This window comes from Portunus trituberculatus, chromosome 37 (genome assembly GCF_017591435.1).
Source record: "Portunus trituberculatus isolate SZX2019 chromosome 37, ASM1759143v1, whole genome shotgun sequence".
Lineage (NCBI taxonomy): Eukaryota > Metazoa > Arthropoda > Malacostraca > Decapoda > Portunidae > Portunus > Portunus trituberculatus.
The window spans coordinates 12,456,749-12,484,248 of record NC_059291.1 but is presented as its reverse complement, the minus strand read 5'-3'; the positions used below and the strand labels follow the sequence as shown (position 1 = coordinate 12,484,248).

Here is a 27,500-nt window from a genome sequence, read left to right as displayed (position 1 = left end):
TGGTGGTGATGGGTGTTGATTTGGTTTTGTTTCTTGCTTGCTTTGTTTTGTTTTGTTCCGTTTTTTTTTTTTTTTTTGTTAACTGGTTTCTTTTCTTTTTTTTTTTTTTTCTTTTTTTCTCTTTTTTCCTGTTTCTTGTTTTATCCTTTTCTTTTTTTTCAGTCTTGTCTATCTTTTCTTTTCTTTTCTTTTCTTTCTTTCTTTCGATGTAGCTTTTACTCTTTCTTTTTTTTCCCTATCTATCTGATTTCCTTCATTTTTCATTTCATCTTTCTTTCTCTATATTTTTCTTCTGCTCTTTCTTTTTTTTTTTATCCCATTTTCTTACTTTTTTTTCTCTGTTGTTCGTCCATTCTTTTCTTCCCTTCTTTCATGACGTGTGGAGTTATAAGCAGTCTAACTTACACATTAGCTAACCAAACCTAACAACTTGAGACGCAGCAACAACAAGGTCACAACAACATCAACAGCAGAACAAAAACAAAAGTGAATGCATTGAGGTAGAAAGAAGCTGATTTTCGAAAATAATACAGGCTTAGATCCCAAGAAGACTCATTTAACAGCACTGGATTGCATAAACAGTAAAATCAGAGAGAGAGAGAGAGAGAGAGAGAGAGAGAGAGAGAGAGAGAGTGACTAGTAAGTGGATGGGTTACATTCCACTAGTTATTTACATGTGTCTTACCTTTGCTCTTTTTGCATTAGTCCTTGAGTTACTGGGAAGGAAGCATGCACCACTCCTTGCCTCCCTCCCTCCTCTCTCAAGCCTATTCCAGCCTCTTCCGTGGTCTCTCCTAACCTCATTTGTCTCTCCCAAGCTTTTTTTAACCTTCTCCCGTCTCTTCCACCCTCTCTCAGTTTCTCCCGTTCATTTTCCTTGCCTCTTCCACTCTCTTTTGTCTCTCCTACATCTCTCCCAGCCTCTGTCGTCCCCACACCTCTCTCTCCCAGTCTCTCAGTCTCTCTCATCCCTCCCAGCTTCTTCTATACCTCCCCAGTCTCTCGCATGCCCCTCTCAGCATCTCCCAGCCTCTCCCGACCCTGGTTCCCCTCCCAGCCTCTCTTTGTATTGTGAAAGCGTGCACTTGTCATGCTGATGCGGAAGAGGCAAGGTGAGAGTGTGAAGTAGTGCGTAGTAGTAGTAGTAGTAGTAGTAGTAGTAGTAGTAGTAGTAGTAGTAGTAGTAGTAGTAGTAGTAGTAGTAGTAGTAGTAGTAGTAGTAGTAGTAGTAGTAGCACCAAAATTAGGAGAGAAGGGAAGGGGATAGGGGAGCAGAAAAAGAAGAGGAAGAGGAAGAGAAGAAGAATGAGGAGGACCAGAAGTATGTAAGCAAATGAGAAAAAAAAGAGAGAAGAATAGGAAAAGAACGAGGAGGAGAAAGAGGAAGTGGAGAAAGAGACCCAGAAGAAGAAGAAGAAGAAGAATAAGGAGAGCATCAACATACAATGCCACACAAACATAAGGGATCGAGCCCAAACATAAGGAATCAAACTCTAATATAAGGAATCAAACACCAAGGAGGAGGATCAGTAGCATCATGATCCTCTGCAGCTCTTGATGGGCGGGTGGACGTAACTGTAAAGCCTTCCCACGGGCGGGGTCGTGACCTTAGCGTGAAAAGCATACATTCAGGCCGTCCCCTGCTTAGCTAACATTACTTTTTGTCTCTCCACAGCTACACAGGACAAAGTTCACTCTACCCTCCCTCTTATCTCTCCCCCAAACACCAACACGCCCGTCCTTCCCTCCCTCACCCTCGCTCCCCCAGTCTCCCTCCTTACTCCTCCCTACTACTCCTGCCTCACTCTGACGCAGGAGCAGGCGGGCAAGCTGGCAAGAGTGTGATTTGGACAAAAGCTCACTCACAAAGGCGCGTGTTAAGGCGATATACTGTTACGTATTGCACACAGAAATATAATGATGAAGGCAGGATTATGGTTACTGGCGCCGCTTTCTTGGATGGGCTTATATTGTTGCGTGTGTTCTTAGCGATTGTTTATTTATTTTATCTTTAGAAGTCATGTGAGTTTTTTCTATAATGATACATGAGTTTTTTTTCTTTGTGTGTGTTGGGGAAGGGGGGGGGCAGTGGGCGGTGGCGGTGAGGAGTGAGCTAAGGAAGAGTGGGAATTTTGTTGAGGTTTCTAGGAAGTGAGCCAAGATCTACTAATATGTAGCTCCTCTGTTCTCATCACATAAAAGAGGAAATTCCGTTGAACTTTCCAGCAAGTGAAACCAAACCTAATGGCTTCCCTGTTTAAAAGTTCACTTATTGTCATAAAAAAAAAGAAGTTCCGTTGATATTTCCAGCAGATGAAACTAGACTTAGTAACTTCTGAGGCGGTGGCGAGTGTGAAGTTAAGATTCAGTAACGTCTCTGTCTACGGAAAATTGAAATCTTTCAAGTTTCCAGCAGTGAAGTAATACCAAGAACTGATCTGTCTTTTGGAAGAAGTTAGTGTTTTTTAGTTTACCAGCATATGAAGTTAAATCCAATAACTATTGTGTCTACGACGAGCTGGAATTCTTTCAAGGTTCCCAGGGAGTGGTTAACCCCAAGACCTTATCTGTCCGTTATTTCGGTTCCACAAGATCTATTTTACCCCCATTGTTGTCCATTAGCCAGACAGAGCCAGCTGTGCAGCACGCAGGGAGGGGTAGGGAGGGAGGGGCGTGGCGGGGACCAGGTTGTCTGCACACGGCTACCTAGGCAGGGACTACCCTCGCAGTCTCACTCAAGGCCGGGATGCCCTCAAGGCTGCGTGCTTACCGAGACAACCAGTTCCTGCACTTCCCCACGAGTGGCAATCCCGACTCACTAACCCCATCCCTGCCGCAATCGCTTTCCTCGAACACTCCTTCACCGTCATTAAAGTTTCCCAATCCAGTTTCCATCTTTCCTCCTCCTCCATGTCACTCCTCTCAATAAAAGCTGGTTCTCCCACACTCTTGTACTCCATACCATTCCCAGTCTCCATCTAACTCCCCAGTTCACCCTCAGTCAATGCCACACCCATCTCTCCTCTTCTCTCCTCTCCTCCTCTCTCCTCTCCGCTCCTCTCCTCTCCTCCTCTCTCCTCTCCGCTCCTCTCCTCTCCTCTTCTCTCCTCTGCTCTCCTCTCCTCTCCTCTTCTTTCCTCTCCTCTCCTCCTTCTCCTCCTTCTTTTTCACTTCTTCTAACACAAGGCTTTTTGAAAGTGGCTTCTCTACTTATTCTCTTCTCTTCTCTCTTTTCATCCTTCTCTCCTCTCCTCTCCTGTCTTCTTTTCCGTCATCTTCTCCTCCTCCTCCTTTCCCACCTCTTCTAACACAAGGTTTTTACATAGTTGCCTCTCTATTTATTATCTTCTCTTCTCTCTTCTCATCCTTCTCTCCTCTCCTCTCCTCTCCTCCTCCAGCTTCTCTTCCTCTTCATCTTTCCCACAATGTTTTTAGATGGTGGTTTCCTTATCTATTCTCTTCTCTTATCTTATACTTTCTCATCGTTCTTCTTATGCCTCTAGTTATCTCTCTGCCCGTTATCGCTGTTCGTGTGTTAAGTTAGGTGATGGTGATGTTAACTTAATGTTGTCTATGTTATTTTTTACCCTCTTAACTCTGTGCTTCTTTTTGTCTTCTCTCTCTCTCTCTCTCTCTCTCTCTCTCTCTCTCTCTCTCTCTCTCTCTCTCTCTCTCTCTCAGTGGCTCCCTAATCACATGACATCTGTAGAAATGAAGGAAAGAGAGATTTAATAAGTTTAATAAAGTCTCCCCTCACTTCCGACTCCTTCCCTCCACTTACCCCACCCCGACCCTGGACAAAAGCAGCATGGCAAAACACACACACACACACACACACACACACACACACACACACACACACACACACACACAGGAAATACACTGAACAGTAACGTACGTACATCAAGTCACGTTTTCTTCACCCCACGAACGAATAAAAATAAAAAATAATAAGAAGAAAGAGAAATGAAGTGACATGCGCCTCCCACCCACAACAGGAAGACCAGGCAGGGGGTCCATGTGGTGATGCAATGACCAGGTGTTATCTACGTAAGTCTATATTGATCGCCTCTCGTCTTGTTCATCCAGGTGTGTTTTCCTAACCTCAAGCCTCCACCCGTTACTTTTGGTCCTGACGTGTTTGCTAACCCTAAAGATCTTGTTTATGGTCACGTATTTAGAAATGCTTTGTTCTCTCGCCAGTACTACTTTCAGGGGTCGCAGAAGTGTTCAATCGGGTTTTCATGGGTGTTTTTTTCTCACTGGCAAAGCTGAGTTCTTATTTGGAACCACGATAACTTGCAGGAACAATATTCTTTAGTAGCACCTCTTTGCATAGTTTGTTCCGACACGGTGACTGTTTTTTAGGGTCCACAGAGATGATTAGTCGTGTTCTCATGGATGTTTTTCATATTCCATGACTGGAATCACGAAAGCCTGCAGAGCCATTATTCTTTAGAAGCACTTCTTTGCATTGTTTGTTCCGACACTGTGACTGTTTTCAGAGGCCTCAGAGATAACTAATTGGGTTCACATGGATGTTTTTCATACTGGCAATTGTGAATCCATCAATAAAATCACGAATATACTCTTACAGTAAACTCTGAATATTGAAAACCATCGCTCTCTCGTCAGTACTATTTTCAAAGACAACATTGGTGGTAGTTGGGTTCTCATAGGATTTTTTTTTTTTATGTTACTGAGGCAGAATCATTGTTAAACCATCACTAACATCTTACGTAACATCAATTCAATGCCTGTGCCGAAACTTCTCTCTCTCACTACACCTCACTAGTTCTCTCCATTCCTTCAACTTCAACAGAACCCAATATCCTTCTCTTTCATCTTTTTTCGTCTTTCTTTTATTAATTCATGCCACCTGCCTCCCTCCTCCTCTTTCTGCTCCTCCTCCTCCTCCTTCATCTTACCTGTAATCGGTCTAATTATCTTTACCTACCTAGCCATCACCTATTTTTCTTCCCTCTCTCCCTTTCATTGCATCCCCACTCCTGAATTAGAGTCTCTTGAATGCTTACAATAGACTGACTCTCTCTCTCTCTCTCTCTCTCTCTCTCTCTCTCTCTCTCTCTCTCTCTCTCTCTCTCTCTCTGGCAAAGCTCTCCCACCTCTCCCTCCCTCCCGTTCCTTTATCACTCAACTCTCTCTCAGTTTATTCCTTCACTTAGCGGAGCCTCTTCCACGCTTCTCCCTCCTCCTCTGCAGCTTACTATGGGTCTCTCTCTCTCTCTCTCTCTCTCTCTCTCTCTCTCTCTCTCTCTCTCTCTCTCTCTCTCTCTCTCATTATCATTTGTTTGCTATCATGGCAATTATCTTTCTCTTTTGGAACTATTTATGCCTAATCTACCTTTAATTTTCACTCACGCGTCTCTCTCTCTCTCTCTCTCTCTCTCTCTCTCTCTCTCTCTCTCTCTCTCTCTCTCTCTCTCTCTCTCTCTCAAAGGCGTGAAATCGTCGTCACTAACTCAATCACTTTATTTCCTTCTTCACAACGCATTATCTCCTCCTCCTCATCCTCCTCCTCCCGTCCACTTGCCGTCCCCTTGCGTGGTCACGTCCACTCTATTCACCCAAAAGGACTTCCACCTCCACCTCCACTCCTCCTCCTCCTCCTCCTCATAGCATGGCTCCTCTTATAGTCCTTTCTTATTCCCTTCCTCATTCCCTTCAACTCTCTCTCTCTCTCTCTCTCTCTCTCTCTCTCTCTCTCTCTCTCTCTCTCTCTCTCTCTCTCTCTCTCTCTCTCTCTCTCTCTCTCTCTTTTATTATCATCATCATCATTATCAAGTGTCTCTTAACTTTTTCACTCTTCTTTCTCATCTCTTTATCACTTCTTACCCTTCTGTTATGCTCACCTCTCTCTCTCTCTCTCTCTCTCTCTCTCTCTCTCTCTCTCTCTCTCTCTCTCTCTCTCTCTCTCTCTCTCTCTCTCTCTCTTCTACGTATTCTTTTTAACTTCCCCTTACTTCACATCCTCTCCTTAACCTTCCTCATACTCTTCCTCCCTCCTGCCCTCCTCCCTCCCCACTCTTTGCAATGTCATTCTGTATCATGATTTGCACACATCACACCACCACACACCACCCTCGCTTCTTCATATCTTTTCATCCCTCACATCAGTCACCTAGTTGAAGCAGTTTACGGTGTGTCTAGTGCCTCTGCCTGCTCGCATCCTCCTCTTCTCCGTGAGGGTGACGATGTAAACACACAGATGCATACGAGACTGAAATTTTGTGGCAGCTCATAGGGAGTGTTTACAAAGGTGGTGTGGATTGTTAGTCAGGTTTCATAGGGACAGTAACAATAACAATGTTCACGAAATTCTTCAGTGTCTGTAACGAAGATAGGACACGAAATGATTGGTTAAAGCTTGGTAAAGTTCGGTTTGAAAAGGAGATAGATGGGAATTGGTTCTCAAGTAGAGTCGTAGATAAGTAGAATAGGTTCAGTAATTCAGTTGTTAGTGGAGAATGTGGGTTTTATGGGCGGTGTGATAATGTGATGTTAGCAAAATTCTCACGATAAGGCAAGAAATAATGAGTTCAATTTTTAAAAGGATTCAGAAAAGGGAAGGGAAGGAATTGGTGAATGGAATAGACTCTCAGAGATAAGGTTGGCAGTGCAGAGTCAATACTGGGTTTTAAAATAAGAGAGACAAGTTTTATGAATGAGGATGATAGGTGGATACAGGCAAAGGAAAATATGCGTCATACAGGGATTGCCACGTGTACAGTAGACCTGACGGCTTTTTGCAGCTTCTCTTTTTTCCTTAGGTTCCAATGTTACTTTTTTTCCATTGATGGCGCAACATACTTCCCTAACTATCACTACAGTCGTGAAAATGCCCTTGAAATTCCTTCTCATCGTGTTTCATTCCTCTGAAATGTACGCATATAAGGCATGATAAGATGTTCCAAATGTTTCAAATGTATAATGATGATGAGTTGAGATACGACACACGTTCGAGAATACTGTCATGTCAAGAGAATTTAAGCTAGTGGTGATTATTGTAAGCTAGTGATGATTATTGTAAGCTTAAAAGATATAAAGTCGCAGGATTATTGAAGACTGAAGGTGAACAGAAAATGCTCCATAAAAGAACTATGAATTACGGTAGAATTTAGGTACATAAAGGGTAATTATTGAAAACTAAATCATAGGAGTGGATAGGAAATGCTCCAAAAATAGATAAGAATATAAATAAGATATTGATACTTGCAGAATTAAAAAGAAAAAATAAACAAGGAAGTACAAAGATGATTCGAAAAAAAATAAAGTAGTGACGATTAAAGCGCTTATATAAGTTTGGAAGGAGATACAACAACAAGGATATTTGCTTTGATTTCTCTCTCTCTCTCTCTCTCTCTCTCTCTCTCTCTCTCTCTCTCTCTCTCTCTCGTGTTGGTCAGTCTACTTATATATTTTCGTTTCCGTGACTTTTTTTTCCCAGACATTTTAAATCCCACGCTTATTTCTTCCCCCTTTAATCTGCAGCTATTTCGACGCAAGGCAACTTAATGTCAAGGAAAGGAGAGAAACAATCTGCAGTGTTAATAGCATTGCACAAGGACTTTTTACTTTTCAGATCAGTTTATTTATTTCTCTTCCTTGAAACACTTGTACAATTAGTAAAGGATAATTAATGAACAATGGTACACGGGAAAAAAATAATCTTTTATGACATATTAACATTTAACATCAAGGGAGGAGGAGGAGGAGGAGGAGGAGGAGGAGGAGGAGGAGGAGGAGGAGGAGGAGGAGGAGGAAGTGAAAATAGTTTTAGAATTACTTGTTTTTATTCTGTTTATTTATTTTCTTTTTTCTAGAGAGAGAGAGAGAGAGAGAGAGAGAGAGAGAGAGAGAGAGAGAGAGAGAGAGAGAGAGAGAGAGCAGTATATATCTAAATTCAAGGAAATGACGAGGCTGAAATTACAATAAGGCAATGAGGGCAGAGAGAGAGAGAGAGAGAGAGAGAGAGAGAGAGAGAGAGAGAGAGAGAGAGAGAGAGAGAGAGAGAGAGAGAGAGAGAGAGAGAGAGAGAGAGAATGCTAATAATAACAATAAGAGTGAAACAATAATAAAAAAGAAAAAAAATCATTCCAGTTTTCTTGGCAAATGACAAATTTTCAAATATCACTTACTACATTTTCTCTCGTATTCCGTTTTCTGTGCTAGAGTGTCATGGAGGTGATGGGGGGGAGGGGGAATGGGGAGAAGGATGGGAGCTGAGGGGTGGTTTAATGGGGAATATGAGGGAAGAGGAGGAGGAGGGAAGGAGAGAAGGGTTTAAAGGGGAGGGGAGAGATGGAGGGGAGGGAAGGAGAGAAGGGTTTAAGAGGAAGGGAAAGGGGAAAGAGAGGGAAAGGGATAAGGATTTGGGGGGAAAGGGGAGAGAGGGTTTTCGTGGGGAGGGAGAGAGAGAGGGATGGAAGGGGATAAAGATTTAGTGGGGCAGGGGAGAGAGGGAGGGGAGGGAAGGGAAGTAGGATTTAGTGTGAGGGGAAAGAGAGAGGAGAGGGAAGGGGAGAAGGGTTTATGGGGGAGGGGAGAGAGAGGGACGGGAGGGAAGGGGAGAGAGGGAGGGGAGGTTATGTCAAAAGTGGGGGTTGTCTTATTAAAAGTGTTTCACGATATCACTTTTTTTGGTTCACTCTGTACAGGTAAAGTAATCAATTCTTTGCCATTTCATCCTCTCTCTCTCTCTCTCTCTCTCTCTCTCTCTCTCTCTCTCTCTCTCTCTGGCCTTATTGAATTAACCAAACAGGCTCCCTTCTTCTCCTCTCCCTCATGAAAAATAAAGAAACAAGGAGATAGGAGAAGGAGGAGGAGGAGGAGGAGGAGGAGGAGGAGGAGGAGGAAGAGCAGGAATGCAAAGGAATACAAAGGAGGAGGGGGAAGAAGAAGAAGAAGAAGAAGAAGAAGAGGAGGAGGAATATAACAAGGAAGGATTCAGTTTAGGATAACAAAACATTGATCTCGACAAAAAAAAAAAAAAAAACATGCCACACACACACACACACACACACACACACACACACACACACACACACACACACACACACACACACACACACACGTTTATAAGACACGTGGGTGGAGAAAAAAAAAAAAATATAAAGAAAACACTAGATACCACGAAATATTTTGAGAGAGAGAGAGAGAGAGAGAGAGAGAGAGAGAGAGAGAGAGAGAGAGAGAGAGAGAGAGAGAGAGAGAGAGAGAGAGAGAGAGAGAGAGAGAGAGAGAGAGAGAGAGAGAGAGAGAGAGAGAGAGAGAGAATCTTTATTTACATGAAGGCAAATTATGAAGACAGAGGTTTGAGCAGCTGGAAGAGAGAGAGAGAGAGAGAGAGAGAGAGAGAGAGAGAGAGAGAGAGAGAGAGAGAGAGAGAGAGAGAGAGAGAGAGAGAGAGAGGGGAAAGGAAGGTTGGAGCGAGCGAGACACTAAATGACTCCAATTTCCAAGTAGGTCAAGATTAAGAGACATTTTCTATGGTAACTGACGAATACTGGCTCCTCTCTTTTCCTCTTTCATCCTCCTTTCCTTCTATTCATTACTTTTTTCAACCTGTCCTTTGTTCCCTTCTCAAAATCTTGACTGCCTCTCCTCTTGTCCTTTCGTTCCTCCTTTACTTCCTTCTTCATCGAGATTCTATTCGTATCTTTGCTTTTATTTCCATTCTTTCACTTCAACTTCCATTTTCTATCACATCCATTCCTTCCCATCTTCCTTTTCTTATACTTCGCTTCCCCTTCTTTCCTGCACGCTCTTTCTTTCACTGGCCATACATTTCTTCACTTTTCCTCCTCCTCACTCTACCTTCTTCTTTCCATTACAATATTATGACTGAGGACAACCAGAAGTAGAAAATAATGTATCTTATCTAGTCTTCTTATCAGCTAACACCATTAACCCGCCAGCATATCATCCTTGTTTTTATTGCTATCATATATTATTAGCTGTAGTTGTTGTTCTGCGGGGAGGGAGTGAGTCAAGAATGGTGGTAAGAACTGAGCTGGTGTTGAAATCTTAAGCTGACGGGTCAAACATTTTAGCGCTCCGTCTCTCTTGGTTTACTAACATGCCGCCCTTGCTGTTGAATGCGTGACAGGCGCTACGTGACGGGCGGCACGGCACGGTGGACAGCCACGGCGGCCCTTCCTTCGTGTAGTTGCGTGTAGGAGTGTTGACCGCTTTGCTATCTGTGTTTGTCTTAGCGCTGTGGTTTGCCCGCCGATGTGAAGTTGTTGTAAAGGATGAAGTGTGTAGGGTTGTCTTATGATTGCTATTGCTCAGCTGATAATTGGTATTTTCAAGATTTAATGGATGTGGCAGTGTATCTATTTTCTATGTTTTCTTTCCTCTTAATGTTTATGAAGATGAACTGTGTTGCTTTTTTATTTTGCTCAACCAGTAATTAATGAAAGATTTTCTCGATATTTTTTGTTTTCTTTTGGGTTAACACTTTATGCCTTCGAAGAATGAACTGTGTAGGAATGTGTTCATATGCATTTTTTTCCTGGCAGATAACTGATATTTTGAAATCTAATGGACGAGAGAGCTCACCGATTTGTTTGGTTAGGTTTTCTCTGGGTTAATATCCTTGCCCTTGAAGAATGGACTGTGTACGGACGTGGCGATACATTTTTCACCATTACCAAGCCGCTACTCGATGCCTATAGAGAATGACCTACAGTATATATGGTCTGCTTTTTTCACTTTCTATTATTTTACCGATAACCGATTCTCCTGTGGGTGAACTATGACTATGATGTTCCTTTTCCACTATTATTGAGTCCTGTACCTAATTTAAAGACTGAATGATGAAAATATCAAATATTCTTGCTATTACTTAACTGTCACTAATTTCTGTCTCTCGAATGAAAAAGATGAGGTAAGAATGTACAGTACCATCACATAACCATTTAACAACACCATAGATATATAACAGTGATCGCTGCAGAGAGAGAGAGAGAGAGAGAGAGAGAGAGAGAGAGAGAGAGAGAGAGAGAGAGAGAGAGAGAGAGAGAGAGAGAGAGAGAGAGAGATGTGAGGGTTAAATATCCACACTCCACACACAAACCATTGCAATCATGTGCTATAAATTATGTTAGAAAAAAATTCCTTTAATCTTTTTTTACTCAGTAGTTAAAAAGCTAGAAGCAAAAACAGAGGTTATCACTTTAAAATCCACAATACCTTCCCCACCATGAGTACATATATGCAAAGACGTTGTATATAGAACAGAAGAAAATACCGTGCAAATAGGTATCATCAAACGAACCAGTTCAATTAGTCTTGGTTACGACAAGAAGATGGTTTCTGAGGTGAAGATAGAACGATAATTGCACTTATTAACGAACATATCTTGAGTAATGCGCCACAAGTGTGCAGTTTGATGGCCTCGGTGAAGTGAGTTGTGAGCAAATGACGGAGAGCTCGTGTCCCGATAGAGATAGATAGATAGAAAGATAGAAATACTGATGAATATTTAGATCAATAGAGAGAGAGAGAGAGAGAGAGAGAGAGAGAGAGAGAGAGAGAGAGAGAGAGAGAGAGAGAGAGAGAGAGAGAGAGAGAGAGAGAGAGAGAGAGAGAGAGAGAGAGAGACGAAAAAAATAATGAAGTTTAAACATTAAAGATAAAATACAAACCTAAGAACAATGTAAATGAGACACCGAAGCGCCTGATAATACAACTCCCGAGGCGCACTTTGTTCGATAAGAAGACTCGTGTTAATGGTGTAGCCTGATAGACGACAGCCTGCATTTTATACACCACACATGGCCTCCTTCCATACCAACAATACTAAGTGTGGTGTGCGTGGTGTGGAAAGAATCACAGCCTCATGTGCACACTACGCTTTGTATTCAGAAACACTATTTTCGAAGGCCAGAGATATGATTAGCTGGGTTTTCAAGAGTGTTTTGTTAATCTGTCATTAAAACTGTAAAAACGCACTTAAAATCTCGTGTAGGTTAGAGCCTTCTGAAAGTAGTGGAAGTGTGTCGTAGATGCATTTAAAAATATAGTTCAGTTGTCCTGCGCATGTCCTCCTTCTCTTAGTAATGCATCCACAACAACAATGCTCAATGTAACATGCGGCAGGAAAGAATCTCAGCCTTGCGCTCCAACTCTCATGTTATGCTGCCACGCCTCGTTGTTTGCCTGCTGAATGCTGAAGACACAAGCATGATGATAAAAGAAAGATGAGACAATTAAAAAAGAAAAAAAAGTTTTGTGTTATCTACTCGTGGCGTTTTGAGGATATAGTGTGAAATTAACCGTTTTTTTCCTCTCTCTTTTCTCTACTTCGTCTTTTTTCAGTATAAGAATGAAATAAGATGACACACATAAACAAAAACTCTTCATTTCATTCGGGTTATACACCGTCACGAGTGAATAAAGTCAAGATACACAGGGAGGAGCCTTCTTCATGTGTCTTAATTTCCATTCGGTTTAATAGACATGATATTCACTGGACGTTGTGGTAGCCCTTCTTGTGGCGACTGTGCATTGTTTCACAAAGACACTCCTACGTCCAATTCTCGGACTTTGCTGTTCTCTGAATTAATATAAAGCAGAAGTCCATGTATTAATTTCTATGCGATTATTACACGAGATTCATTGGACGTTGTGGTATCATTTCTTAGCATGACACTACATTGTTTTCCTAAGCCACGTCCTCCAGTTCTCTTCGGTTCTTCTTTTCATGATATAAGGCAATTCATTAGTTCATATATTCACTTCTATTTAATCTATATATATTAAAGCCATTGAATTAAGCGACACGACTTCAATATTTCAACTTCCCTCGGTTCTTCTCTTCAAAGCAACTCATTAATTAGTCAGCTTGTCCATTTTCCCTTCGACTTACAGACATCATAGACACTGAACTACGTGACTTCTTTTACTACAACTCTGCATGACGGGAATCAGCGCATTACACACAGCCCAGTCACACCCCCGCCTTCACCTCGTCTCTCGATCCTCCCAACCTAAAAAATTCCATACCTGTGGCGTGATTCAGGGTAGCAATTAGTGCCAATGCCCCACACTTGCACTGGCCAACAAGGTGCAATGACTCTCAAGATTGCCAGCATTTTATCCACTTTTTTGCTCTTCTGGGTACGTTTCTTGCACCCTTTTTGTTCTTTTTCACTGGGAGAAAGTTTGAGTTCACGGCTGATAGATAACACGGATAGTGCAAAGATCTGGATGCTTAACGTGGTAGTAGTAATAATAGTAAAGATAATAATACCAAGGAGCAGGAGTTAAAAGGACGAGGCCATAGCGGTGGTGGTGGTGGTAGTGGTGGTGGTGGGTTCAGGGTTACATACATACATACTGGTGATGGTGGTACTGGTGGGGAGGGAGGGAGAGGAGGAAGTGTGGGGGAGAATGAATGAATGACTAAGATCGATTTAATGCCAGTAATAAGGCCATGTACTACTGTAGAAGGGAGAGAGAGAGAGAGGAGGAGTGTTTGAGAGGGTTTGTTTGGGTTTGGCTACGATTTCCTGACTGTGTGTGTGTGTGTGTGTGTGTGTGTGTGTGTGTGTGTGTGTGTGTGTGTGTGTGTGTGTGTGTGTGTTATTGTTGGTTATCAGTCATGTTTTCGTAACTTGCTTTGTTTTGATCGCTTTGTTGTTTTGTTTTTCTTCTCGTGCTAAGATGTTTGTGTACGTTCCTCTTCCTCTTCCTCCTCCTCCACCTCCTCCTCCGCCTCCTCTTCTTCTTTTTTTTTCTTAATTTCTTCTTCTTGGTAATTTACGTAATTGTTTATTCTCAACCACGACTGTTTTCCTTATTCACATACACATAGACACACACACACACACACACTCTCTCTCTCTCTCTCTCTCTCTCTCTCTCTCTCTCTCTCTCTCTCTCTCATCCTTCGTTTTTCTTTTCGTTTTCACCCCTTTCTTTCTTACCTAAAATTTCTTATTCCTTTTCCTGTCACTTTATTGTCCGTGTACACTACGTATCTCCTCCTCCTCCTCCTCCTCCTCCTCCTCCTCCTCCTCCACTTCCTTTTCATCACCACACAATCTCCTGCACTACGAACATTCTCCACCTCCACCACCACCACCACCACCACCGTCAGCGCCGCCGTCAAGAGATTTTAGGGGAGAGGAAAGACATAATAAACAAACGAGGCTCCTGTTTACTCGCTAAGCCACTCAAATCAACGAGTGGTGGTAGTAGTAGTAGTAGTAGTAGTAGTAGTAGTAGTAGTAGTAGTAGTAGTAGTAGTATAGTAGAAGGAGTAGTGGTGGTGGTGGTGGTGGTGGTGGTGGTGGTGGTGGTGGTGGTGGTGGTGGTGGTGGTAGTAGGAGTAGTGGTGGTGGTAGTAGTAAAAGTAGTAGTAGCAGTAAGAGCAGCAGCAGCAGCAGCAGCAGTAGTAGTAGTAGTAGTAGTAGTAGTAGTAGTAGTAGTAGTAGTAGTAGTGAAAATTATAAGTGAATGTAATGCTTGGATCGTTGTCTTCTTCTTCTTCTTCTTCTTCTTCTTCTTCTTCTTCTTCTTCTTCTTCTTCTTCTTCTTCTTCTTCTTCTTCTTCTTCTTCTTCTTCTTCTTCTTCTTCTTCCTCCTCCTCCTCCTCCTCCTCCTCACGTACTCACAGGACACAACAACGTGATTCTAAGGACGTTCATTCAACTTCTCTCTTCCTCCTTCCTTCTCTTCCTTCCCTTTTCTTTTTTTCCTTACTTCCTTCTCTCTTTCTTGTTTCCTCCGCCAACGCACTTCAGAACGCAGAGAGAGAGAGAGAGAGAGAGAGAGAGAGAGAGAGAGAGAGAGTGTGTGTGTGTGTGTGTGTGTGTGTGTGTGTGTGTGTGTGTGTGTGTGTGCCTACGTCTCCCCATCCCTATCAAAACCTGCACTCCTTCTCCTTCCCCCACGTCTCTCTCCCTCCCCTACTTCTTCCCCTATCTGCAGTGGCTGTGCAAAACCGGTCTGGTCCTCTCCTACCCTGAGGCACCCCGACCTAGTTACCCAGTGCCCCCTATTGAGAAGAGGAGGAAGGAGGAGGAGGAGGGAAAGTAAAGTGCTGGGTAGAGGTTAAACTTGAATGTCAGAGAGGAACGGGAAAGCACAGTTAATATTAGTAATTTAATACATAATATAATGCGTTTGTGGGAGGAGAAGTCAACAGCAGCAGGCGTGTTGGCCCTGACGAGGTTGTAAAAAAGACGTACAAGAATTATGGTAGATGATAAATAGGTGAAATACCAAACACGAGAGGAAAATGTAGGAGAGAGAGAGAGAGAGAGAGAGAGAGAGAGAGAGAGAGAGAGAGAGAGAGAGAGAGAGAGAGAGAGAGAGACTCATACGTAAATGAAGAAAAATGTTAATTTTTTCTTTTTAATAACAGGTATTAATGTTCACATGTGGAGGAGGAGGAGGAGGAGGAGGAGGAGGAGGAGGAGGAGGAGGAGGAGGAGGAGGAGGAGGAGGAGGAGAAGAAGAAGAGGAGGAGGAGAAAAGAAAGAAAAAGAAAGAGTATAAAGAGAATATCAGAATAATAAGATGATCGGTATAATAAAGAGGAGGAGAAGAGAAGAGAAGGAGAAGAAGGAGGAGAAGGAGGAGGAGGAGGACGAGGGGCAGAGGTGACCGGTGTGCCCTCCTTTCATGGGTATCTGGGCCAACAAAACTGAAGGTATTGTGGGGAGGGGGGGGTTTGATTGCGCGAACCTAGACAGAGCATCAGACAGACAGACACACAGACAGACAGACAAACAGACAGACAGACTAACAATAATACCGCAGACAGATAGGAGGACAAATAAACAGATAAGCAGATAGAAAGGTTAAAAAAATAGACAGACGTACTCTTAACACAACACTACAGACAGACAGACAGATACTCAGACAGACAAACAGACAGACAGACTCACACTAATACCACAGACAGATAGGCGGACAAAGAAACAGATACGTAGACAGATAGATAGGCACATACAAATACAACACTTAAGACAGACAGACAGACAGACGGACGGACATTCAGATAGACAGACAGACAGACAGACGCCACGGCCTATGATAATGAATGACAAGTGACATATTTAAGGTCCTTCTCTTTCTCTTATTCAATTTGTCGCCATCTTCTCCTTTTCAACATTTCTCTTCAATCTTTAGTTTTCCTTTTATTTTATTCCTGCTTTAGTTTTTTTTTTTTTTTTAGGATGAAGGTGTGACTTGCATTTTTTTTTGTGTGTATGCGCGTGTGTGCGTGTGCGTGTGCGTGTGCGTGTGCGTGTGCGTGTGTGTGTGTGTTACAACTTCTTTGCCAATATTGCTCCATATGTACCTTCATTGAGGTCCCCCCCCCACACACACACACATTACTCAACAAACAGTATAAAAGAAATTAATAACCGTGGGTAAAATTTAGATCAAGGATGTTTAATCTTTAAAATAAGCAAAGCGAGCATTAACATACTATTTCTCTCTCTCTCTCTCTCTCTCTCTCTCTCTCTCTCTCTCTCTCTCTCCTGTAATGTTCACTCTTCACAACAAAGAGATGTGAAGTGGTGGGGTGATGCCTTCAGCTGTACTATCCTGCGTCTCTTCCTTACCTCAGCCTGGTAAGAACTAATAATGTCTGTGGTGGTGGTTGTCCTTCCCTTGTGTTCCTCTGTGTGGCTCATGACTGTCTCGCAAGTAATAGCAATGAGTGTTACTGTCTGGTCTTCCTTTGTGTTCACGTGTGTTGTAATAAATATAATATCGCTTCGCCATGTTTGATTTTTTTTTTTGACTGACGATTTCAACTAACCCCTTCCAGTACCTTGACGCGTCTTCATACTTATTCTGCTTACTATTTAGCGATTTTATACAGCTTCAGACACACATTTGGAGGATTAAAATAGTGAAGACTCTGAACCATTAATCTTCTGATCTCCATAGATCCTTCATAATGTAAATAAAATCGTCTAATCACACACAAAACTCAAGGTAAAAATGCGTCCCAGTACTGAAGGGGTTAATGCAATATAAGTATAATCTAAAAAAAAAAAAAAAAAAAAGAAGAAAACTTGGCTAGAATCACGTAAATGGTGCAATGTTCAATGTGCGCTTTTTCAACATATTCATAAAAGGCGAAAAAATTCCTCAGGCTGGAATTATCAATAACGGAAACGGTAAAGAAACACACGAGGAAACACACGAGGAAACACAAGAGGAAACAAGAAAATGGGAAATGTGTTACTGTGAAATTAAGTGAAGAAAAAAAAAAAAGTTCACATTATATCAAGGTTTTCAGAATTGCAGTCACGACAAAACCTTACTCTAATTTTCCCTCCAGTAATGCAATGACAGCAAACACAACGCAACACTCGCCTCCACCCACTCACACCCACTCACATCCACTCACACACACACACACACACACACACACACACACACACACACACACACACACACACACTGCTACTCTTCCCAACACACTTAGTAGAGAGATGTTGAATTATCACTAACATTACAGCTACCAATTCAATATACCGAGTAATAATTCATGTAATAATACGTATGAGTGAAGAAGAAATGTGTGGAGCGACAATTACACTACTCCTATTAGATAACAAGACACGTTAAGCTGAATAGACAAGACACACTTTCTCTTTTTATGTAGCAGAGCACCGGCCTAGGGCAACATACACGGGAAGAAAAAAAAGGCTCAATGAGATACCGTTCCCTAAAGAAAAGAGGAAAGAATGATCTAAATTTGGACGATAAGTGTCTTGAAACTTCCTTCTTCTTAAACGTTTTGTTCACTAACCAAGACTATTTTCAGTGGCCGCAGAGGTGTTTAGTTGTTCTCGTGGTTGCCTTTCATACTGGCGATGTAGAATCCTTGCTCAAATATCACCAGAATCAGACATACACCCTTGAGAGTCCCAGTATAGTGCAGCCTTTTAAGAGTCGTTAGGGTAAAGTACCTAAAGGATTGAGAATAAGGATCGTGAAATGATCTCGAGTGCATGACATGAAGCTTAAGTCCTGTCTGACCTAGAATGTAGCTATGGTTTAGTGCAACCTTCCCCTTATCGCCGTATGAAGCGTTTGGTTGAATTCATAAGCCATCTAGCGTACTATTGGGATGCTGTTACTACTACTACTACTACTACTACTTCTACCACCACCACCTCAGACACACACTCACCATCTAACCATGCAAACAAACACCCAAAGACTCTCCCCTTGAATAAGTACCCAGGCCAGCGCGTCACCTCTCATCTCACTAAGAATACTAACAAGAAAACGAGGCAGGGGATTCCCGGTATACGCCCTCGGCCCGTCCCACTCGCCTAATGCAGTTCCTTTAGTATTATCTCATGTTCCTCACGACTCGCTGGGAACACAGTAGACTAGGCAGGACATAGAAATAGCCTTTTTTCTCTCAACCTGACTGACTGTATGACCTGTGTGTTTGCTGCCTTCCCTTGTCGTGCTTTAAAAATAGAAGATAGATGAAATAAATGAACAAGTGGGTAAATACTGGACGGTGTGAGTATATTTCCCTTTCATTTATTGTATCTTTGAGAATATGTAAAAAGATAAGTGGGTAAAAAGAATAATAGGTAATGCGTCTCTGTTTTATGTGTTAGACAAGGCACCACACACTCACTCATGCACACATCACTGGTACTCTTTCCCTTGTCAGTCACTGGTGGAAAGAATCAGTCTCCCGGACCATGCACTCTATTCCTGGATAATATAATGTAACAAATAACATATAACCACTAATATTGTGTGGACTGCATATTTACCGCTCTTCCTTTACCGACAAGAATAAAAACACGCCACGCAATCACAAACACAACAATTTACGATAACAATACCTGTCACTACACTTTACACTCGCCTGTATTCAGTAAAGTACACGGGCTACATATTTTTTACAACTTTTCTTTTAATCATTCTCTTATTCTTTCCTTTCCGTTCCTTGGCCACACCCAGAGTATCACTGTTTCACCTTCCTTTTACAGGGCGCGGCAGGGGATGGGGAGGGAAGAGGTTGCACTGGGGTTAGAGGGCAGGAGGGGTCAGGTATGGGAGAGGTGATTGGTAGGGGGTGGTTGCTTGGTGGAGGGACGGTGCTGGGGGAAAAGGGAGTGAGTGTGCATGGATGTCGAAAACTCGGTCACACCTTTACATAATGAAGTGTATTAAGTGTGGATGGATACTGTTGTTGTTGTTGTTGTTGTTGTTATTATTATTATTATTACTATTACTATTAGTAGTAGTAGTAGTAGTAGTAGTAGTAGTAGTAGTAGTAGTAGTAGTAGTAGTAGTAGTAGTAGTAGTACTACTACTACTATTACTGCTACTACTACTACTACTACGTCCAGGAGGAGGAGGAGGAGGAGGAGGAGGAAAAATCAAGATTTGTCCCACCTCTCTCTCTCTCTCTCTCTCTCTCTCTCTCTCTCTCTCTCTCTCTCTGAGTCTCAAGAGTCTCAAATATCACCACTATCACCACATTTTGTCAGAAATATACTATCAGTGCTCTCATTCTTCCCTTCTCTCTCTCTCTCTCTCTCTCTCTCTCTCTCTCTCTCTCTCTCTCTCTCTCTCTCTCTCTCTCTCTCACACACACACACACACACAATACACCACCACCCAGACAACACCCTTCCCTCCTCTCCCTAACTCCCCCAACCTCCTCCATAATCCTCTAAAAACCTGATTGTGCTGTCTGGCAGAGGAGGAGGAGGAGGAGGAGGAGGAGGAGGAGGAGGAGGAGGAGGAGGAGGAGGCAAAATAATAAACATGAGAATTAACTCTTATCAAATATGATGATACTGTTCTAATATTCTACTATTTTTTTCCCATTAGAGGATTTTCTTTCTTGCTTTTACGTTTTGCTTTTATTGTCTGTGTGGTGATTAATGGATCTTGAGGCTTGAGGATGAGAGGGAAGTGAGGGAAGAGAGAGGGAGAGAGTTGACGGGGATGGAAGGGGAGAGAAACGGGTAAGGGTAAGGAGGGGCAGAAGAGGGAGTGGTTAGGCAGAATGACAGCGTGAAGGAAGGAAGGAGGGAAGGAAGGGGTTGTTGGAAAGGGGTGGGATGAGAGGAGAGGGGATGAAGAGATAGAGTGAATGGTGGATGATGATGATGATGATGATGATGATGATGATGATGATGATGATGTGGATGAGGAGGAGAAAGAAGGCAGATAAAAACAGGAAAATTAAGGAATTACAGGTACTAGTCATAAAACAAACAGATCTTGAGAAGAAGAGAAAAAGATGGAGGAGGAGGAGGAGGAGGAGGAGGAGGAGGAGGAGGAGGAGGAGGAGGAGGATGGAAGATGAAGGAAAGGAAAGAAAAAAACATCCATTATACCATATAACGCCTCACATAATCAACCACGACTCTCCAAGATAACCAGACTATCACACCAACAATTACTCACTCACTCCTACCCAATCCGAACCAGTCCTGACCTGCGACCCTCTCTTGTCCTTCCAGTCTTTGGGCAACCACGAGTTCGATGACGGCTTGCCTGGCGTTGTGCCTTTCCTGAAAGAAGTGCCCTTCCCCGTGCTGGCCTCCAACCTGGATGACACGCTGGAGCCTTCCATCCAGGGCCTGTACCAGCGCTCCACCGTGATCAGCGTGGGCGGCAGGAAGGTCGGCATCGTGGGCTACCTCACCACTGAGACCATGGTGAGTGTTGGGTTGTTTTTAGTTGTTTTGGTGCGTGCAGAAAAAGGACTAAGGTTTTTTTCTTGTTTCTTTCTGATTGATGAATAAATATTTAAATGGATAAATAAGCGAATAGCAGAAGACATGTACGAAAAAAGACAAATTTTCACTATTTTGTCGCTTCCGAAAAATAAGTCAATAACGGAATAAACAAAGAATTTCAGAGAAAAAAAAAAAAAGAATAGCCAGTTTAGTTTTTAGCGTAAAGAAGATCGACCAAAGACACGCAAAAAAAAAAACAACAACCTTGGCTATTTTGTTGCTGCCGAATAAAAAGTGCAAACAAACGTAGATTAATTCTTCTTTTTTTTTTAATTCATGGAGGATATATGGCAAGGGCACCAAAGTGGCCCAAAATTTTTCACTACTTTGCTATTTCTGGAAAAAAAAGTTAACCAAGATTAGAACAAATCAACTTCCGGGGACGAGCGAGTGGTGGTGGTGGTGGTGGTGGTGGTGTCATGGTCTAGTAAGTTGAACAGCAAGAATGAGAGTAAGGAGAAAGTCTTGTACCGCGAGAGGGAGAGGAAGAGAGAAGTATGCACTTTAGTTAGTAAGCCAAGTGTGTGTGTGTGTGTGTGTGTGTGTGTGTGTGTGTGTGTGTGTGTGTGTGTGTGTGTGTGTGTGTGTGTGTGTGTGTGTGTGTGTGTGTGTGTGTGTGTGTGTTTACTTCCCTTGTTGTTAGGCTTCCCTTCTCATTCACATACGAGTGTTTATTTTCGTCGTGTGTCACCCTACCTGGTCATTCACACCTGCACCTTTACGCCTCCTTACCCTACTACCTGTCCCTGCCCCCCCCTGCCACTCCTTAGGTTACTCGTTACATCACCACACCAGAGCCGGTCACGTCCTCCCGGTCAATCTGTATTCTATTGTACCCTTTATTCATCAGTTAGTCTCATACGTATTAATGGCCTGTCCTCCTACCATCCCTTATCACCTTCACCATTAATTTGTTGTTCTCTCCGTGACCCGCCTCGGTAATCACTTCCCTTACATTCTCCCAGTAACTCTGAATGCTAATGGTGTCATGCCACGTGCTGTCTTGCTGGATAAATAAAACTGCAGGCATTTGAAAGATATACATGATACTATTATTCTTATATTGTAATCATAGATCTGTATCCCAAATTAACCTAACCTAACCTAGCTTGGCCTAACCTAATCTAACCCAGTTCAACCCAACCAAAACCAGTCCCAACCTAACCCAACCTAACCCAGCCAGCCCAGCCCAACCTAACCTAACTTGATCTAAAGTTATCTAATTTTGACTGCTAATGATGTTATGTTGCCTTACTGGAGGAAAATAGAACATCAGACACAAAAAAGGGTATACAAGACTTCATTATTCTTTCAATGTAGCCAAACTCAAGACTAAGCTGACCTTACTTGACTTGAATGGTGGTGATGTCAACTTGTATCTTACTGAACACATATAAAACTGCAGGCGCTGTAAAGGCGTAAACTGGTCCGTTACTCCTTAAATGCAACTTATTTGAACCTGACTTATCACCTAACCTGACCGAACCTAACGTAACGTAACCTAACCTGATGTAACCTAAAATCAAACCTAACCTAACCTAACCTGAAGTAACTTACTGTAACCTAACATAACCAAACTTAACTTTATCTAACCCCAGGCCAATTAAACAAAACCAGACGTATCCTACCCTAACTAAACCAAACAAAACCAAATTTAACCAAACCAAACAAACCCAAACCGAACCGAACCAAATCTAACCAAACCAAACCAAACCATAGTCAAATTTAACCAAACAAAGCCAAACCGAACCAGATCTAACCAAACCAAACCTCACCACTCGGCATCAGTCGTCAGCCGAACAGAGTAAGGTTAAGTCCGCACCCCGCACCCCGCCCCCTTCAATACCTTAACCTTTTACAAACCACTGGCTGGGTCACTGATCTATTTACCTCTGATCTTAACCTATACCGGCGATACCTGTCCGGCTTTACCTGTTCTCTTTCCTCACCTGCCTCTCTGTTTGCCCTCGACCCCCGGCAGTTTCATCCCCCTCCACTTCACCTCCTTCCCCACCTTCCGCTGCCCCCTCATGTAAGTCACTCTGTCCTCTGACCTCGAGTGAGTTGTGAGAGTAAGTGAACTTGCACGTTGCATAATAAACCAGGGCGCTGCGCTACACGGGGGTCATTGTTTCAGTTTCCTCACCGATCTGGCAAAGACCTCCTCGCTTATCTGTGCCTCGCCTTCTTTCTGCTTAATCATCTCTTGCTCGAGTACTGAGGTTAACCCCCTTCAATACTGGGACACATTTTTACCTTGAGATTTGTGTACGATTAGACCACTTTATTGACATTAGGAAGGGTCCATAGAGTACAGAAGGTTAATGGCCACAGTCTTCACTATCTTAATCTCCTCCAGAAGTCTGTGAGCTGTATCAAATCAGCAAACACTAAGCAGAATGAAAATGGAAACACGTCATGGTGCTCAAGGGGTTATCTATTTTTTGTTTCTTTTATTTTGAGAGGTGTTGTTATCTCTTTCTTGTTTTCATCTTATTTTGTGTGTGTATCTCTTTCTTCTTTTGTTAATTTCGTAAGGTTTTTTAGGCTATCCTCTTTTTGCTTTTATCTCTATTTTACTTATCTGTCTCTTCCCACCTTATTCTGTCTAATGTATCTCTCTCTCTCTCTCTCTCTCTCTCTCTCTCTCTCTCTCTCTCTCTCTCTCTCTCTCTCTCTCTCTCTGAGTAGGCAAAGCGCATGAAATATAAGCTTCTTAGGTCATAATTAGAAGAGCTTATTGAGAGGAGGGTTGTGTGGTGAGTCCAGCGATAATGATGACTGGCCGGGACTTACTTTGAGGGCAGTAGGTGACAATGTATTAATCGTGCTTCGAGTCTCTGGTGGATGATTAATAGAGATTGCTTCTTTCTGGTTAGTCTTTCTTACTTGTGGAAGGAGATTGTCGAGGCAAACAAAAGGATTCTCGTAAAACAAGATAATAATGATAATGGAAAGATTTAATATGTTTATTTACTTGAAAGAATATAAATAATTGTTAATGGAAGGAATTGATACGTATATGAACTTGAAGAATTAGAAAATGTTAACAGAAATGAGTTAATATGTTTAAACCGCTCAAAAGGACAATAAATAAATAAATAAAAGAAAAAAAGTTAATACGTTCATGAATCTGAAACAATAAGAAAAATAATAACATCACGACTAAATACATATACGAACTTAAAGAAAAGAAAAAAATACAATAAAAAAGTGAAAAAAGAAATCACAACAAATGGAATAAGGCTACACAAACCCAAACTTGCACACATAAACACCCATCCAAACACACACACCCACACACAAACACACACACACACACACACACACACACACACACACACACACACACACACACACACACACACACACACACACACACACACACACACACAAGTTTCCCTAGTCTAAACCAACAACCAATCAGTGCACAGCCTTCCTATACTACCCAGCTGCGTGGGCCTCTCTTGGCTGATCGCTCTATAAAAGGTTGTATAGCTTTCTGCGTCTCGAGTGTGGGGAAGGTAAAACAGAGCACCCGGATGTTCCAGCATTAGTCTGAGGCCCGGGCTAAGCTGAGACTAGCGCTGAGGGATCTTCACCTGCCGCGCCCTCAAGGTCTCCGGCAGTTAAAGACACCGGCATGCACAAAAAAAAAAAAAGATGATAAATGAATAAAAAGGTAAATAAATAAATAGATTGATCGGTAAATAAGTGTATATATACGTAGATTTGTGAAAAAAACAGGTAAAAATTAATATGTACTGTTCATACACAATACATGAATTACTAGATACATAGATACTATTATAAGTAGGAAGGTAAATAAATAAGTAAATGCTGAAGATAAATAGACAAATAAAAAGTTACTGTGTGTGTGTGTGTGTGTGTATGTGTGTGTGTGTGTGTGTGTGTGTGTGTGTTTCACTGTTTGATCTGCTGCAGTCTCTGACGAGACAGCCAGACGTTACCCTATGGAACGAGCTCAGAGCTCATTATTTCCGATCTTCGGATAGGCCTGAGACCAGGCACACACCACACACCGGGACATCAAGGTCACAACTCCTCGATTTACATCCCGTACCTACTCACTGCTAGGTGAACAGGGGCTACACGTGAAAGGAGACACACCCAAATATCTCCACCCGGCCGGGGAATCGAACCCCGGTCCTCTGGCTTGTGAAGCCAGCGCTCTAACCACTGAACTACCGTGTGTGTGTGTGTGTGTGTGTGTGTGTGTGTGTGTGTGTGTGCGTGTGTGTGTGTGTGTGTGCGTGTTTGAGTGTGTGATAGGATTAGACATATGGCTGTAAGGAGTATGGAAGCTTAGCAAATGCATGGAAATATAGGCTTATGAGAAGAGGAAACGGAAAAAAAAAAACCCTATGAGAGAGAGAGAGAGAGAGAGAGCTGTATGTGTCTATACATGTATGTGTGCGTGTGTGTGCGCGTGTAACAATCAGCTGAGTCCACCGTATCACACTGGCTTGGTAACACTCATCATGGTACAGGAGGCGATTACAGTAATGACAAACAGAGCAGTGGTGACGTAACTAACCCTGAAGCCACCCTCGTACCTCCTGCCTTCGCTCGCCGCTATAAAACTACCCACCAACTTCATTCTGCGAGGGGCGTGACGCTTCGAATCCAGTAACACTCTCCAAGGCTACTGGGCAAACGCTCCGAGGCTGTGTTGCGCAGTGGAGGGTGACGCCAGGGAACGGAGAAAGGGCTGCGCGATGTCTGAATGGGTGTTAAGTGGCGGTGTTCACGTGTTATGCGGTGTTCAGGGGTGGTTAGGATATGTTAGGCAATGTGGTGGTGCTGGGTACGTGTGTTGTAGTCTTTTGGGTTGTAAGTGTTGTGATGGGTGTATTTCTTTTAGGGAAATTGTTGGTATTGTTGCTACTACTGCTACTGATAATGTTTCCACTTCTTTAAGACTATTAGTGTTTATATTAATACAACCTGTGACACCACCACCAGCCTCCCCACCACCACCACCTCTTCAAAAACAACAACAACAACAACACTACCACTATCAACATCACTGCTACCACTCCATCACCACCACCACCACCACCACACCACAAAAACAACAACAACAACACTACCACTATTAACATCACTGCTACCACACCACCACCATCACCACCACCACCACACCACAAAAACAACAACAACAACACTACCACTATCAACATCACTGCTACCACCACCACCACCATCACCACCACCACCACAAACAACAATAACGAGAACACTACCAATATCAACACCACTACTACCACACCACCACCATCACCACCACAAACAATAGCAACAGCAACAATCAAGACGACGATCTCTCCAGCAGCTGTTCAAAATTAAGACGAAGAACAAGACCTAAATTATGCTTTTCAACTTCTGGACTTAAACCTTCATCCATTTTATCTGCATTGAACAAAACAAGACACACACACACACACACACACACACACACACACACACACACACACACATGCACGCACGCAAGGAGAAAAAGACACCACATGCAACTGGTACTTTCCATAATCCTTAGCTCAGTGTCATTTCTCCCATCACTCCCTCATTTGGTTCACTCACTTTCACTCACCATCGTCTCGCTCTCCCTAGCTTCCATACCTGTTCCTCTCGGCCCCTACCTATCCAAGCAAGCCACTCCCCATCATGTACCCTGCGATGCGTCTCCTTCCCTCCCTCGCTCTCTTTCCTGTGTTGAGCTGGTTTGAGTTATTAAGTGTTTTCATCTCTTGTTCGCTGATTCTCTCGAGTGTTTACTGAGTGAGTGAGTGAGTGAGTGAGTGAGTGAGTGGATTGGCTTGCTGACTGACTGACTGACTGACTGGCTTGCTTGCTGACTAACTGACTGACTGACTGGCTGGCTTGCTTGCTGACTTGTGTTTCCTGACTTGATTAACACACACACACACACACACACACACACTCTCTCTCTCTCTCTCTCTCTCTCTCTCTCTCTCTCTCTCTCTCTCTCTCTCTCTCTCTCTCTCTCTCTCTCTCTGATCCCTCCTGCCACCACCACCACCACCACTACCACCACCACCACCTCAATGATTATACGTTTTGAAACCTATAAGAAATCATGAACACCCTATTACATTTTGTTTTAGGCCTGGGAGCATGTGAGAGGGAAGAGGGGAAGAGGGGAGACGGGATGAGAGAGGGAGGAGGGAGGAACAGATGAAGTGGGGGAAGGCAACAGTGTGTAACGGGGAGGGAAGAAGAGGGGAAGGGAGGGATAGTTTGAACGTGATGGGGGATGAGGAGGGGATAAAGAGGGAAAAAGGGAGATGGGGGAAGTAACGGGGATGTGGAGGTAAGGGTAGGTAAAGAAGGGGAGAGGGAGAGATGATTGGGTGAAAGGAGAGGAGAAAGGAAAGGGAGAGCAGGAGGATGAGTAAAGAAGGAAAGGAAGGGGAGAAAATAATTGCAAAGGGAGAGAAGGAGACAAAGGGAGAGAAGAAGAAGAAGAAGAGAGAGAGAGAGAGAGAGAGAGAGAGAGAGAGAGAGAGAGAGAGAGAGAGAGAGAGAGAGAGAGAGAGAGAGAGAGAGAGAGAGAGAGAGAGGAGAGAGAGTGGAGAAGGAGGGGGGGAAATTAAGGGGTCTGAATCTCTAAGTATCATGATTACTAACTCAATTCTGTCTAACTTATTGCTCTAAAAATTCAACATTACC

The 27,500-nt window shown here is 42.9% G+C and overlaps 1 protein-coding gene across 1 annotated transcript in view; it reads left to right on the top strand.

Moving 5' to 3' along the window:
• Positions 1-27,500, top strand: part of LOC123514214 (snake venom 5'-nucleotidase-like) — a 54,252-nt gene that overhangs the window by 7,761 nt on the left and 18,991 nt on the right. Inside the window, 1 exon segment of the mRNA XM_045271897.1 lies at positions 20,508-20,705. Coding sequence (XP_045127832.1) covers positions 20,508-20,705 — 198 coding nt within the window.